We start from the raw sequence: 13037 nt of genomic DNA, 5'->3' as shown, positions 1-13037 counted from the left end.
CTAAGAGTTAGATACCCATCTCTTGCAAGATCTAAGTTATTCAGAACGACTGAGAAGAACAAGGAGGCTCCAGTGCCTCTCACCTCACAAATCTGCCGGGCCGCATCTGTGGTGAGGCGAGCAGTCTCCGTCTGCTGAGCTGCTATTTTACAAGTTGCTTCCTGGAGGACTTCAGTAACTTCTCTTTGAGACTTAACCACCTGCTGTAAGGATTCTGCATGAACCTATAAATAAATAGAACGGGGTGAAAAGCTTAGGTTTTAGTCTTCCTTCCGTGTAACTTACTTATAAATTTGTCTCATGGACCAAATAATTTATGAAAAATAGGCTTGACTATAACCTGGATTTCATAGTTGATGGGTCTGTGGGTGATTAATTACAATGCACAGTGGTTGCCACTTCTCTAAATGAGGACTGCGTCTTGACTGCTTATTTTAAAGGATTGCTAGATGACTCAAATGTCACGAATTATGACATATAAAGTACTAAAATATTTACAACCCAACCTTTCATTTTTATTCTTATATACTTAAGGAGTTCTACAGTGAAATTTGTAAATATAAAATTTTAGGTTTGGGCTGAAGAGATGGCTCAGCAATTAAGAGCATTGCCTGCTCTTCCAAAGGTCCTGAGTTCAATTCCCAGCAACCACATGGTGGCTCACAACCATCTGTAATGAGGTCTGGTGCCCTCTTCTGGCCTTCAGGCATACATGCAGACAGAATATTGTACACATAATAAATAAATAAACATTTTTAAAAAATTAGGTTTAAAGAATCAATACCGGCCACAAAATAAATCACCTGAGCTGTTTTGTTCCGGGTTTCTTCTAGCTGCCTCTGGCACTCCAGAGCTTCTTGCTCAGCTTTTAGCTTCAGTAAGGCCAAATCTCTTTCATGGCGTTGTTGCTGTGCCTTTAAATAAAGTGATGAAATATTAATTCTGCAGCATTAAGCTGTTTTGATACAATGGCTACAGTTACTACATCCCTTTGTTTCCTATCTTCCCTCCTTTCTTCTTTCTGCAAACAGGTCCTTTATGGGTCAAGTTGCCTCAGCTTACAGCATGTACAGCTGGGATTGCAAAAGTGAGCACCGCACTAGACTCACACGGCTACAGCAAACAACTAGAGACTAGAGGAAAGGTAGTATGCTCAAAAGTCATCAGATACTTTATCATTAACAACAAGATTTAGTGGCCATTTGCCATGTATCCCTACAGAAATACAGAAATTTTCTAAGATGTGCATGATTAAATAAGAATGAATACCAAAAGCTGGTTAAAAAGCAAAAACTACAGCATCTAACTCTTTGAAGGATTTTTTTAAAGTTTTAAATAAAATCAAAGATAAAATACATTTCTTATCATTTTGACTTTGCCTCCAAAGGAGCAATTTCATTTAAAATGTTGCCTTCCTGGCAGTCTCCCTTTTACCAGGATGCTTTCCGGCACCATCACTCCACAGAATGTTAGCTCTAAATACGTATACGTTTCGTGTCTTCTGGAATAGTTCGCTCTAGGTGGTAAGCCTGTACATGAAGTTAGATAATGCCATGAACAGATCTGAGATTTCCAAAATTATAGTGTAGCCTGGAACTAGTACAAAAAATGTGTGTGTGCATGCATGTATAAACCATTTTATATTTTCAAGGGAGTTTGGGACTCCTGCCCCCCCTTGACTTCATAACATAGTGTTCTCCAGTGACTGTGAGTAGACAGTCCTTAGCCCTTTCCAGAATGCCCTTGTGAAGCAGGAAAAGGGACTGCTGTCCACTTTGTTACAGATGCCAGACTGGATGTTTATTTCAAATCCAAGGTCAGTGTGGTTTTTCCACTGCAATGCCGCCTATTAGTAAATGTTAAACCATCTTAGAAAACAATATGGGAGAGTTTTTCACAAAATTTGACCCTAGCAATAATGCAATAATATTCCTGGGTATTTATGCAAGAAATATGAAACCATGTTTTATATCAAGCAACCCAAAATGGACAAGCAATTAGAACCTATTTACTGATCACTGGCTTATTACTAAGCAAAAATACAATGCCATGGACAAAGCTTAAGTTTATGTTTAATAAAATAAACACAACAGAGTTAGAAATAAACATATATATACTTATTCTTGAAGAGATAAACTATAGTATAAGAAAACAGAATGATTACTTCCTCTGATAACTGAAAATGGAGCAATAGAAGCTTTCTATTATTAAATGGATAAATCAAAACTGCACTTCTAATCTAATCTGCATATTTTATAAAATGTAAATAATACCTAAATAAAATAAAAATGGTACCCTAAAACTTCCACAAAGAACATCAGTTAACTTCTGGATTTTACTTGCTAAGAGACAGTTCACACTACCCTTGTTTTATAAAACATCTGGATCTCAGAAATGATTTGTTTATTTGGTTGGTTCAAATAAAGCATCAAAAATCAAACAAACAACGTGAGAGTAGCAAGATCATACAACAAGTAAAGGAGCTTGCTGCCAAGCCTGACAACCTGAGTTCAATCCCAAAACCAACACAGTAGAAGTACTTCCAAAAGTTGTACTTACACCTCCTCCTCAGTTCAGATTCACACGATAAGCAAATGAATTTAAAATATATAATAATAAAACAAAGCAACAACAACAAAAAAACCTTAACCCAGACAAACTAAGTTGTTTCTATCAGGAAGGAAAAACAGAAGATGACTGTTTAATTTTCGGTATTAAAATAGATCATAAAACATGACAAACAAAGTTATATGAAGAAGAATAATCATGCTAGTGTTCTGCTACCAAACATCTGAGTGGCACCAATTCTTTTGTTTGTTTGGCTGGTCTTTGAGGAAGGGTTTGGTTATAGAGCCCCAGCTGGTTTTAAACTCCTGCTCCTCCTGACCCAGCTTCCCAAATGCTAAGACTGTATTCATGCCCAACAAATCAGGCTTCAGGCTTCCTTTAGCAATCTGTGTGACAGTTTGGATTTTTTTGTGGGGAGAAGGTATTTATAGGTACTGTACAGACTATTTTTATTCTACTTGGAAGTTTGAAATTTAATTTCTTCTCTATCGTTTTTGTTTAAGGCAGAGTTTCTCTTTGTAGCCCTGGCTGTCTTGGAATTCACTTTGTAGACCAGGAAGGCCTTGAATTAAGTGATCTGCCTATCTTTGCTTCCTGAGTTCTGGGATTAAAGGGAACAGCACCACCCAATGTCCAGTGTGCTCTCTCTCTCTCTCTCTCTCTCTCTCTCTCTCTCTCTCTCTCTCTCTCTCTCTCTCCCCACCCCCTCTCCCTCTTTCTTTTTTGAGGCATGGTTTCCTCTATATGAATTCTTACTATGCTGGAATTTGCCATACAGAACAGGAGATTGAACCTGAACTCACAGAGATACTCTTGCCCCTGCCTGCTGAGTGCTGGGATTAAAGGCGTGCACCAGCATGCTTGGCCTGAAAGTTCATTTTCTTCAAACAAACAAAACTCATTAAGAGTACTTCCAAACACAGAGAAAAGAAGAAACCACGGGAAAAAAATATTAAGAAAAAAATTCAACTGATACCTTTATGATCTGAGCCAGAGATACGCTCTCCTGCTGCGCAAGTGAAATGCCTCTAACTCGCTCCACATCTGACAACTGACGCACTGACTCCTCAATGGCACTCAGGTAACTGAGTTCTGCAGCCATGCGATGCTGAAGACCAGCAGGAGAAAAACGCTTATAACCTGGGGGACAGAAGAATTGTTAAATGAAATGGTTCATATGAATGACAATGACTCATTTTATGAGCGCGTAATAAATCTACCCTTCCCTTGAACTAAAGACAGTGACTTATTAATGTATTGTATTTTAACAGTTACTTCTTTTCTTGTTTTATGTGTGTATATATGTGAACATATAAATTACATGTCTACAAACAGAATATATTATTTTGGGGATGAATTTTAACTAATGCTGACAACATGGGGAAAGGTGTTGAATTTCTTATGCTTTTCAGTACTTAATTTTCTATATAACTTTTGTTTAATATTCAAAGAGTAATCACATAAACTTGAAATATTTCCCTATCACTTAATTGGGGAAAAAAGAATTTTCAGGGGAAAAAAAGTAAATAGTAACTTATTTTTTTAATTTGGTATTTTCTTCTCCTTTGAAATATGGTTTCATGTAACCCAAGCTGCCCTTCTAGCTCACTAGGTGGCCTAGGACGTTGAACTTCTGCTTCTACCTTCCAAATCCTGAAATTAGGAGTAAGCACCACCACATCTGATTTATGTGGTGTCAGGGTTCAAATTTAGAGCATAATGCAGGCTAGCCAGCACTCTACCAGCCAAACTATACCCCAACACTGTACTTTTAAACGTCTATCTGCATGCATCTACTTGCCTGGTGTTGAAGCCGTCTCTGTTTTGTTCGTATCAGTGAAAGCTGCAGTGGGCTTAAATCCAGTGGTAGTTGAAGGAACTATGACTGAGGACTTAGATCTTTCTAAAGAAGTCCCAGGAAGGTCAAACTGTAACAATTTCTGCGAACTTGGAGATAGCGGAGAAGTTGGAGTTTTCTGAGATCTTCCCTTGTCTGATGAGCCACTAGAAATGTTTTTGCATAGAGACATTAGAAAAACTACTCCAAGAAGCAACCAATCAATAACACTGTTGTGATGTAGGCATTTACTCAATGGAGTCGCTACTCGGATTAGATATGTATGAATACTTCTCTAGTTGCTAGACAGAGTTTTGAACAAGCTAGGTAAAACCCACCCTAAATAAAATAGTAAAATAGGTTATTGACTAAACTACTACTTAATCACATATATCACAATTCATTCACTGTATTATGAAACAAATCTAAGATAGTCATTATACACTAATAAAAATATAACCATATGTAAAAACATTAGAAACAAATATTAAAACATCTCTCAAGTAAAATATCATTTTGTGTTTAAATTTTTTTAAGGAGCCATGATTCTTTCAAAATTTTTTGTTAAACAAAAGACCACAAAAAATTATTTTCATATTGTCATCTCCAAATATTTAATATACATATACATACCTTTTTTATTTTGGCTTTGGTTTTTTGAGACAGGGTTTTTCTGTATAACAGACCTAGCTATCCTGAAACTTGCTTTGTAGACCTGGCTGGCCTTAACTCAGAGATCCACCTGCCACTCCCTCCCAAGTGGAGATTAAAGATGTGTTCCACCACCGCCCAGCTCCTAATTCTTAATACTAGAACACTTTCTGAGCTTTTTCTTAACTAACCTCACATAACTGATTGTAACAATTCTTAAGGCACTTAATTTAACATAAAAACCCCGTAACATTCATGTTATCTTGCACCAAATATTTGTTTGTTAAATAAAGAGACACTCTATAAAGTATTTAGCACAATAAACATATTTTTAATATACTAAGTTTGTTTTTATTTTCTGAAAAAAAAACATGAATTTCAATGACAAAAGTTATAACTGGCTTGAGTATTTGAATAAAAGTAATTTTGAGAAGCAGTTACTGGCTTATGAAGGTCATTAACTGAGGACTTAAGGAGTGTAACAGTAGTGCCTCTCCATAGGCATGGGGAATATGTTCCAAGACCTCCAATGGACACCTGAAACCCTAGGCAGGACCAAAGCCTGATACACAGTATCTACACACACACACACACACATGTGCGTGCATGCACACAATGCCTTTTTTGTGTATTAAAAAATATTCATTTTACGTGTATGTGCCTCAGTGTATGTCTCTATCTACACGATCTGTGCAGGAGCCCAAGGAGGCCAGCAGAGGGCACTGGATTCCCTAGAACTGAATAGGTGGTAGAGAGTTACAACATGTGTGCTGAGAACCAGACCCAGGTCCTCCGTAGAGCAGCAAGTGCTCTGTACACTCAACTCTCTCCAGCCTAACTCTGTCATCTGTGGCTGCGAGCCTTCCAGTCTGAGGTCACACTACTGTGACTTTCTTCTGTCCTCCTCCCAGTTTCGGGGATAAAAGGTTTATTCACAGTAGAGCGTCATAACTTCAGCACACAATCTTTTCCTTCCCTGTTCATGTCAAAATATTTACCTTTCACTTAAAAGCACTTTGTAAAGTCTCCTTAGCATGTACAAATTAGCACCATTACTACCCCTTAGACTGGAATCCATTATTAAGCAAAATAAGGTTTAATTGAACTCAAACATAAAAACACTACTAGACAAAGGGATGAGTCATATGAAAGATGGGCCTGACTGGTATATAACTATTTAGATCAGTATTACCTTAAAGAAAGAAAGAAATATATTTCTACAGCTTTCCATGTACTATTTTACAACCTTAACTGAACCATAGAAAGCAAAACACTGTATAGGAAACTACAGTTAAATTCATTTACAGTACCTAAAAGGAATTCTCATTTTAAATTCTATAAAATTAAACAAAAAGGCTCTACAATTCACTGTATGTTTTTATAAAATAAATTATATTTGCTTTGCAGAGAAGATTCCCTTAGACTATCATTTCAAAAAGATAAGTTTTCAGTGTTTTTGTTGTTGTTGTTTTGTTTTTTTGAGACAGGGTTTCTCTGTAGCTTTGGAGCCCATCCTGGAACTAGCTCTTGTAGACCAGGCTGGTCTTGAACTCACAGAGATCCGCCTGCCTCTGCCTCCTGAGTACTGGGATTAAAGGCGTGCACCATCACCACCCAGCTCAGTTTTCAGTGTTTTTAAATAAGTTAAAAGGTTTGTTGGTGGTGGTGGTTGTTAGATTCCTCAACACGGTTCAAATGACTTTCTCCACTGTGGATACACACAGGTGAAGAGCAGATATAGACTACAATATGGAATAGTTATTAAGCTTACTTGGATTTCATATTCTAGAAATGTTTAATTGTATAGATTTTGTTAAACAAATTATCAGAACATCTCTTGCAGAAGGGTAAGCTTTTATGAATCCTGAATTTGGTGACAAAGCAATTAAAATTTAATTTTAAATATAGTCAATAATGGTGTTGATGATATAACTTGAAAGCATTAAAAATGAAATTAGAAAATTAAGATCAATCTGTGTCTTCAGAAACAGAAATTTTTAATTTTATTATGTTTATTTGTGTTTGTGTGCACATGCATGCACACTTAAGTTGTGGATTATTATTTTAACTGGGAAAAGATGTGTTACATTTGTTCATGCTGCAGAATATTACTTTAACTGTATAAACGTGTGTTACATTTGTTTCTACTGTCTTTGTTAACACTGTGTTACATATATTTATGTTGCATTTGTTTAATTATGTAAAGAAGTGCTGCATTTGTTTCACCTTGCTTGCCTAAGTAACCTGATTGGTCTAATAAAAAGCCAAATAACCAATAGCTTGGCAGGAGAGGGATAGATGGGGCTGGCAGGCAGTAGGAGGAGAAATCTAGGCAAAGAAGAAGAAGAAAAGAGAGGGAAGAAGAAGGAGAGAACAAGGGAAAATTTAGAGAGGGACATGCCTGGGGCCAGAAGCCAGGCAGCCAACAGTCAGACATAAGAAGCAGTGAAAGAAAGATATACAGAAGGAAAGAAAGGTAAAAAGCCCCAAGACAAAACATAAATAAAGAGAAACAGATTAAAATAAGAACTAAGATAAGGCCGATCATTCATAACTAATAAGTCTCTGTGTCTTGATTTGGGAGCTGGTTGGTGGCCCAAAAAGACCTGGTACACACTATGAATAGGTCAAAGCACAACTTTTGAGAGTCAATTGTCCCTATCTACCATGAAGAACCTAAGGATTGAATACAGATCCTTAGGCTTGGCAGCAAGGTCTTTTACCTGCTTAGCCAACTCGTAAGCCCTAGATTTGACTTTTTGCTTTAGTTTTTAAAGACAGGCATTCTTGGTGTAGTTCTGGCTGTCCTGGCCTCAAACTCAATAGATGTGCCTGCCTCTGCCCTCTAAGTTCTGGGATTAAAGATAAGTGCCAAAACCACCCAGCCAAGTCTTAATTTTTAAAATGAGCAAAACAATGCAAAGATATCATGTAGACAGATAAATAGAAACTACACAGAAAATGACTGCTTAAAAAAAAAGCTTATTTGTAAGCAACAAGCTAAATGTATGTGACGGGTTGGGGGAGGGGAAGGGAAGGTTAAGGGAAGAAAAGAGGCTAAGGGCTATGGAGACAGCAAAATAGTAAAAAATTACTTTCTATACAAGCCTGGTATCTTGAATTCAATCTCACAGTACACATCTTTAAAAAGCAAAAATTCTGGATTCAGTGGCATACCACCTCTACAGTGGATGAGAGGAGATGCAGGGACACACCACCTCTATAGTGGGATGAGAGGCACCACCTCTACAGTGGATGAGAGGAGATGCATAGGCACACAACCTCTTACAGTGGGATGAGAGGCAATGACAGAAGAGTCACCTAGAAGCTCAAGGGCCAGCTAACCTGGACTTCAAAGCTGTAACAGAAATAGCATGGCAGAAACAAAAAAGACTATCTTAACAAGGAGGAAGAAGAAGAGGACTTACTCCTTTGGGAACTGTCCTCACGCCTCCACACACAGGCAGTAAACCAAATGCCCACTCACATACACCACACACACACACACACACACACACACACACACACACACACACACACACACAACTTCAAAGCATTTTTTAAACAATGAAAAATACAAATATAAATTCCATGGTTAGTTTAAGAGTGACACTTCAGAGTATGTTTGAGTGGTCTAAACTGCATAGAAGAAAAACAGAGAAAATAATTTCCACAGTGAGATCAAATGAATACTAAGTAGCGATGTCTAGAGTGGAATAATATAGTTGAGAGACACAATTTGTAGAAATGAGATATTCTGTTTTGCTCTAATGGAAACACTCCAGTAGGACTGGATTCTTAAGTATTTCTCTATGAAATAGGTAACCTTATACACCCCCAAGAAAGGCGAATACTTTGACAAAAGATTGGGTCAAAACCAGTATGAGAATGACTTCAGGATAGAAAAATGGCTTGTGCTTGAGACAATTACCGGAGATGTTTTAACAGTTACAATGAGGAATGACCACGTGGTAAAACAAAGTCTACAGCTACAAACAAGGTTACAATGTCCTTCAGAAAGTAAACAACTTTGTACCAGTTCGAACATGAATAGGGAACTATCATGCTGAAATTTACCAAATTCACTAAATGCCAAGATTCTAACTTCAATGATATTCAAACTGCAGCAAAGAGAATATATCTATATACTGCTTTACCTCACAGAATGAACAGAAAGTTCTTCCAAAGTGCTCTCAGTGTCCAGAGTCTGCTCAAAGTCTCTAACAGCAAGTTTGCTGCCTGTTCCAAGTTTCTTTCCTTGATGGGAACCACGTTCTGAGTCAGACGGTACTTTCTCTTCATCAATAAGTGAGCTCTGAGAATTCCCAGTGAATGAATCCAACCCTGGAAAGTAAATTGTAGTAAGCAAATTTCCAACATTAGACTTACTGTGCGGTGGCATTTCATTTGTATTTTAATAAATAAAGCTTGCCTGAGGATCAGAAAAGTAAAATATCACACTGAAGAACCTTACAGACCAGACAACAATAACACACACCTTTTTTTTCCCTGATTTTTTTTATTGATTTTTATTGAGCTCTCCATTTTTCTCTGCTCCCCTCCTTATCTCTTCCCTCCCATTCAACCCTCTCCCATGGTCCCCATGCTTCCAATTATTCAGGAAATTTTGACTTTTTTATTTCCCATATAGATAAGATCCATGTATGTCTCTCATTGTTGTCTAGGTTCTCTGGGGTTGTGATTTCTAGGCTGGTTTTCTTTGTTTTATGTTTAAAAACCACTTATGAGCGAGTATATGTGATAACTGTCTTTCTGGGTCTGGGTTACCTCACTCAAAATGATGTTTTCTAGCTCCATCCATTTGCCTGCAAATTTCAAGATGTCTTTATATTTTCTGCTGTAAAACACTCCATTGATTACACATACCTTTAATCCCAGTAGCCATACTAGCATGCCGTAGAAACCAGGTGGTAGTGGTGCATGCCTTTAATCCCAGCACTAGAGAGGATTATAACACAGGAGGAGACGGCTCTCAGTCTCAGTCTCGTTCTGACATTTCTGGAGGCAGGATCGCCATTTTGGACTAAGGATTTTCTGACCTTTAGGTTGAACCCCAATTTCTGTCTCTGAGTTTTTATTAATCATGCTTCATTACTGAGAGAGTTGATAATTTTTTTCAGTAATAAAAGAACAGATCAGAGTATTAAAATTAGTTTTTATTTAAAACTTATTTTCCATATCTAAAATAAAAGGCAGTTCATTCTTCTGCCTCCATTTAAGAAAATGGTGGTCATGGTACATGGCTGTAATCCCAGAGTCTAATATTCTTCTTGTCTGAAGTACCTAAATTAGTCAAATGTCCAGAGGCTACCAATGGATGGGGAGGGAAGAATGGATGCATAGTGGTCATGTTTACAATGATACAACTGTAGACAATGTCACTCAACTATACCACTTGAAAATGATTTAAATGACTGGGTTTTTCTTGTTGTTGTTTCTTTTTTTTTAAAAAAAAGATGGTATCTTGTGTGGCCTATGCTGTCCTCTATTACACTAAGCAGCTAAGGAAGACCTTGAATTTATGATCTTCTTGTTTCTACTTCAGGAATACTGGAATTACAGTAATGCACCATCATACCACATATTATGTAATGTGGGGATCAAACCCAGGGTTATTTTTAGACAAGGACACATATGCTACCAACTGAGTCACTTTCCCAACCTGATAAAATTTTATTGTGTATTATAATTATTATTATTTCTGTTTTTCTGAGACAGAGACTCTCTACGTAGCCCTAGCTGTCCTGGAACTCACTATATAGACCAGGCTAGCCTCGAACTCACAAAGATCCATCTACCTCTGCCTCAGGAGTGCTGGGCTTAAGAGCATACCCCAACACACTCAGTTGTATGTATTATTTTACCATAATGAAGTTGTAAAATGTTAGCACTGGTCATTTTAAACATAGAAATTGAAAGCAATTAAAGCTTGTTCAAATATACTTTCCTATACCGACCAGTTAGTTTCTTCCTGCACCCCATTCCAGCTCATATTTGTAAACTCGACAAAACAGTTTATCTTTTCAATTAGAAAAAAGAATGTAAAAGAAAGAAAAATCACTCACAAGCTTGAACCATTTTGTGCGCTTAAGTTTTGGCATGACCACTATATAGCCCTAGTTGTAGGTCTACACAACAAATATGGGCTGGAGAAATCGCTCACTGCGTAAAGTGCTTTCTGCAAAACCATGAAGACCAAGCATGGCAGCATGCCTGTAATCTCAGCATGTAAACAGTGTGATGGAAGAAGAGAATCCTCAGAAGCTCATGGGCTAGCTAGCTTGCTGTACTCACTGTCAAACATCAAGAGACTCTGTCTCAAGGTGGAAGGGAGAACTAAACCCAAGGCTGTACACTGACTTTCACACAAAGACACATATCAAACACACATACATAGTGCTGTTGTTGTGTTTTTAATAGAGTAGAACTATAGACACTGGCAGGTATCTCAATCACTCAAAAAATGTTCTGAGTGCTAACAGGGGCAACTACTATGCTAAGTACTGTGACACACACATAGTAATTTCTCATGCTCTTCAAAATCACCATAGGAACTCTTGTCTGCTTTATTTGTTTGTTTTAACACAGTTGCAAAGAAATATTATTTAAATAAAGGTGTGTGTGGTGTCAGTATATATTGGAAAAAGTCATCAAACATTATAATAGCAATTACCTCTGAACAGAAGGATTAAGCATGACTTCTATTAATTTTTTGCTTTTATTTTATTTATTAGTGTGAGAGAGAATGTGCACACACACAAGAGTGCCACAGTTCTATACAGAGGTCAGAGGACAACTTCATTCTCTTCATTCACCTTTACATGGGTTCATGGGATCAAACTCATGTGTCAGGATTATACAGCAGATATTTTTATCCACGTAGCCATCTCCATATTTTGCTGGCCCTCATTTATATTTCTTGAAAGAATATCTATAATTCTTAATTTTTTAATTATGTATTTAATTTGTATTAAAAGAATTAAAAATGAATATAAAAAACAAAATGAAAGAATACAAAATATATTAAAAGGTTTGACAAAAGATATTATAATTACAAATGTGAAAGTTAGGACATTATCATAAATAAATTCATCTACTGCTTATAGAATCAAACCATAACTTTAGGTCACTACCACAAAACCATTGAGAAGAGAAAAAGTCATCAAGCAGAATTCTACTTACATTCTGTCTTTTCCTTTTTTCCTTTCTTTCCTTTAGAGGCAGAAGAGCGAGATGATACAGCAGACTGAGCCCCTGAGGAATGCTGAGAGGTAGCGTCCACAGAAGAAAGGTCACAGACAGACTTTCTGGTGGAATGGTCCTCCTGAATGCCTAAGTTGTTACCACCAATTCTGTCAAGGATAAAGTAACAGGAGTTAAAAAAAAAAATTAAAAATCTGAGGTTACAAATTCTATTTCAAAGGAACTCTGAATATGTCAAGCAGATGCCACAAGCAAAGCTTATCCTCTTGAGTTGAAAAAGCAACAACAACAACAAACATATAACAAAAGGTACACAAATTAAATAGTGACAGACATGCCCAACAAATAGTGTAAAAATCACATCTCTTCATCAATTTTAAAAGGTTCCCTATGGCTCAGTTTACATCTCAGAAAATTTCAGATGAGCTGTTTAATGACATGAAACCAAAGAAGGTCAAGTTTCGGGCCTGGAGATGCAACTCAGTTGACAGTGTCTGCCTGGCATACATGAAGGCCTGGAGATGAAGGTTGGCTGGCAGTAAATGCCTAGCACACACGACAGCCTGGAGATGCAGCTCGGTTGGCAGTGTCTGCCTAGCACACACAAAGGCCTGGGTTTGGTCCATAGAACCCCCAAAAACTAGGAGGACCAAAAGTTCAAGGTCAACTTGAGCAACACAAAGCCTATCTTAAAAAAATGAAAAATGAAAAAAACACAAATATTTCAGATATGTATAAGAAAAATAACTATAGGAAA

General features: G+C 37.2%; 1 protein-coding gene across 4 annotated transcripts in view; it reads right to left on the bottom strand.

The window, feature by feature from the left end:
• Window positions 1–13037, bottom strand: part of Cep350 (centrosomal protein 350) — a 154216-nt gene that overhangs the window by 71534 nt on the left and 69645 nt on the right. For all 4 annotated transcript variants that reach the window (XM_038348773.2, XM_038348778.2, XM_038348777.2 and 1 more), the window contains exons 14-19: window positions 12260–12429; window positions 9214–9400; window positions 4370–4572; window positions 3545–3708; window positions 804–914; window positions 84–224 (exon numbers count right to left, since the gene is read on the bottom strand). In XM_038348773.2, the coding sequence (XP_038204701.1) occupies window positions 84–224; window positions 804–914; window positions 3545–3708; window positions 4370–4572; window positions 9214–9400; window positions 12260–12429 (976 nt within the window). The remainder of the gene's footprint in view (window positions 1–83; window positions 225–803; window positions 915–3544; window positions 3709–4369; window positions 4573–9213; window positions 9401–12259; window positions 12430–13037) is intronic.

Source organism: Arvicola amphibius, chromosome 12 (assembly GCF_903992535.2).
Source record: "Arvicola amphibius chromosome 12, mArvAmp1.2, whole genome shotgun sequence".
Lineage (NCBI taxonomy): Eukaryota > Metazoa > Chordata > Mammalia > Rodentia > Cricetidae > Arvicola > Arvicola amphibius.
Note: the sequence above shows the minus strand (reverse complement) of the source record. Positions and strands in the feature narration are given on the sequence as shown.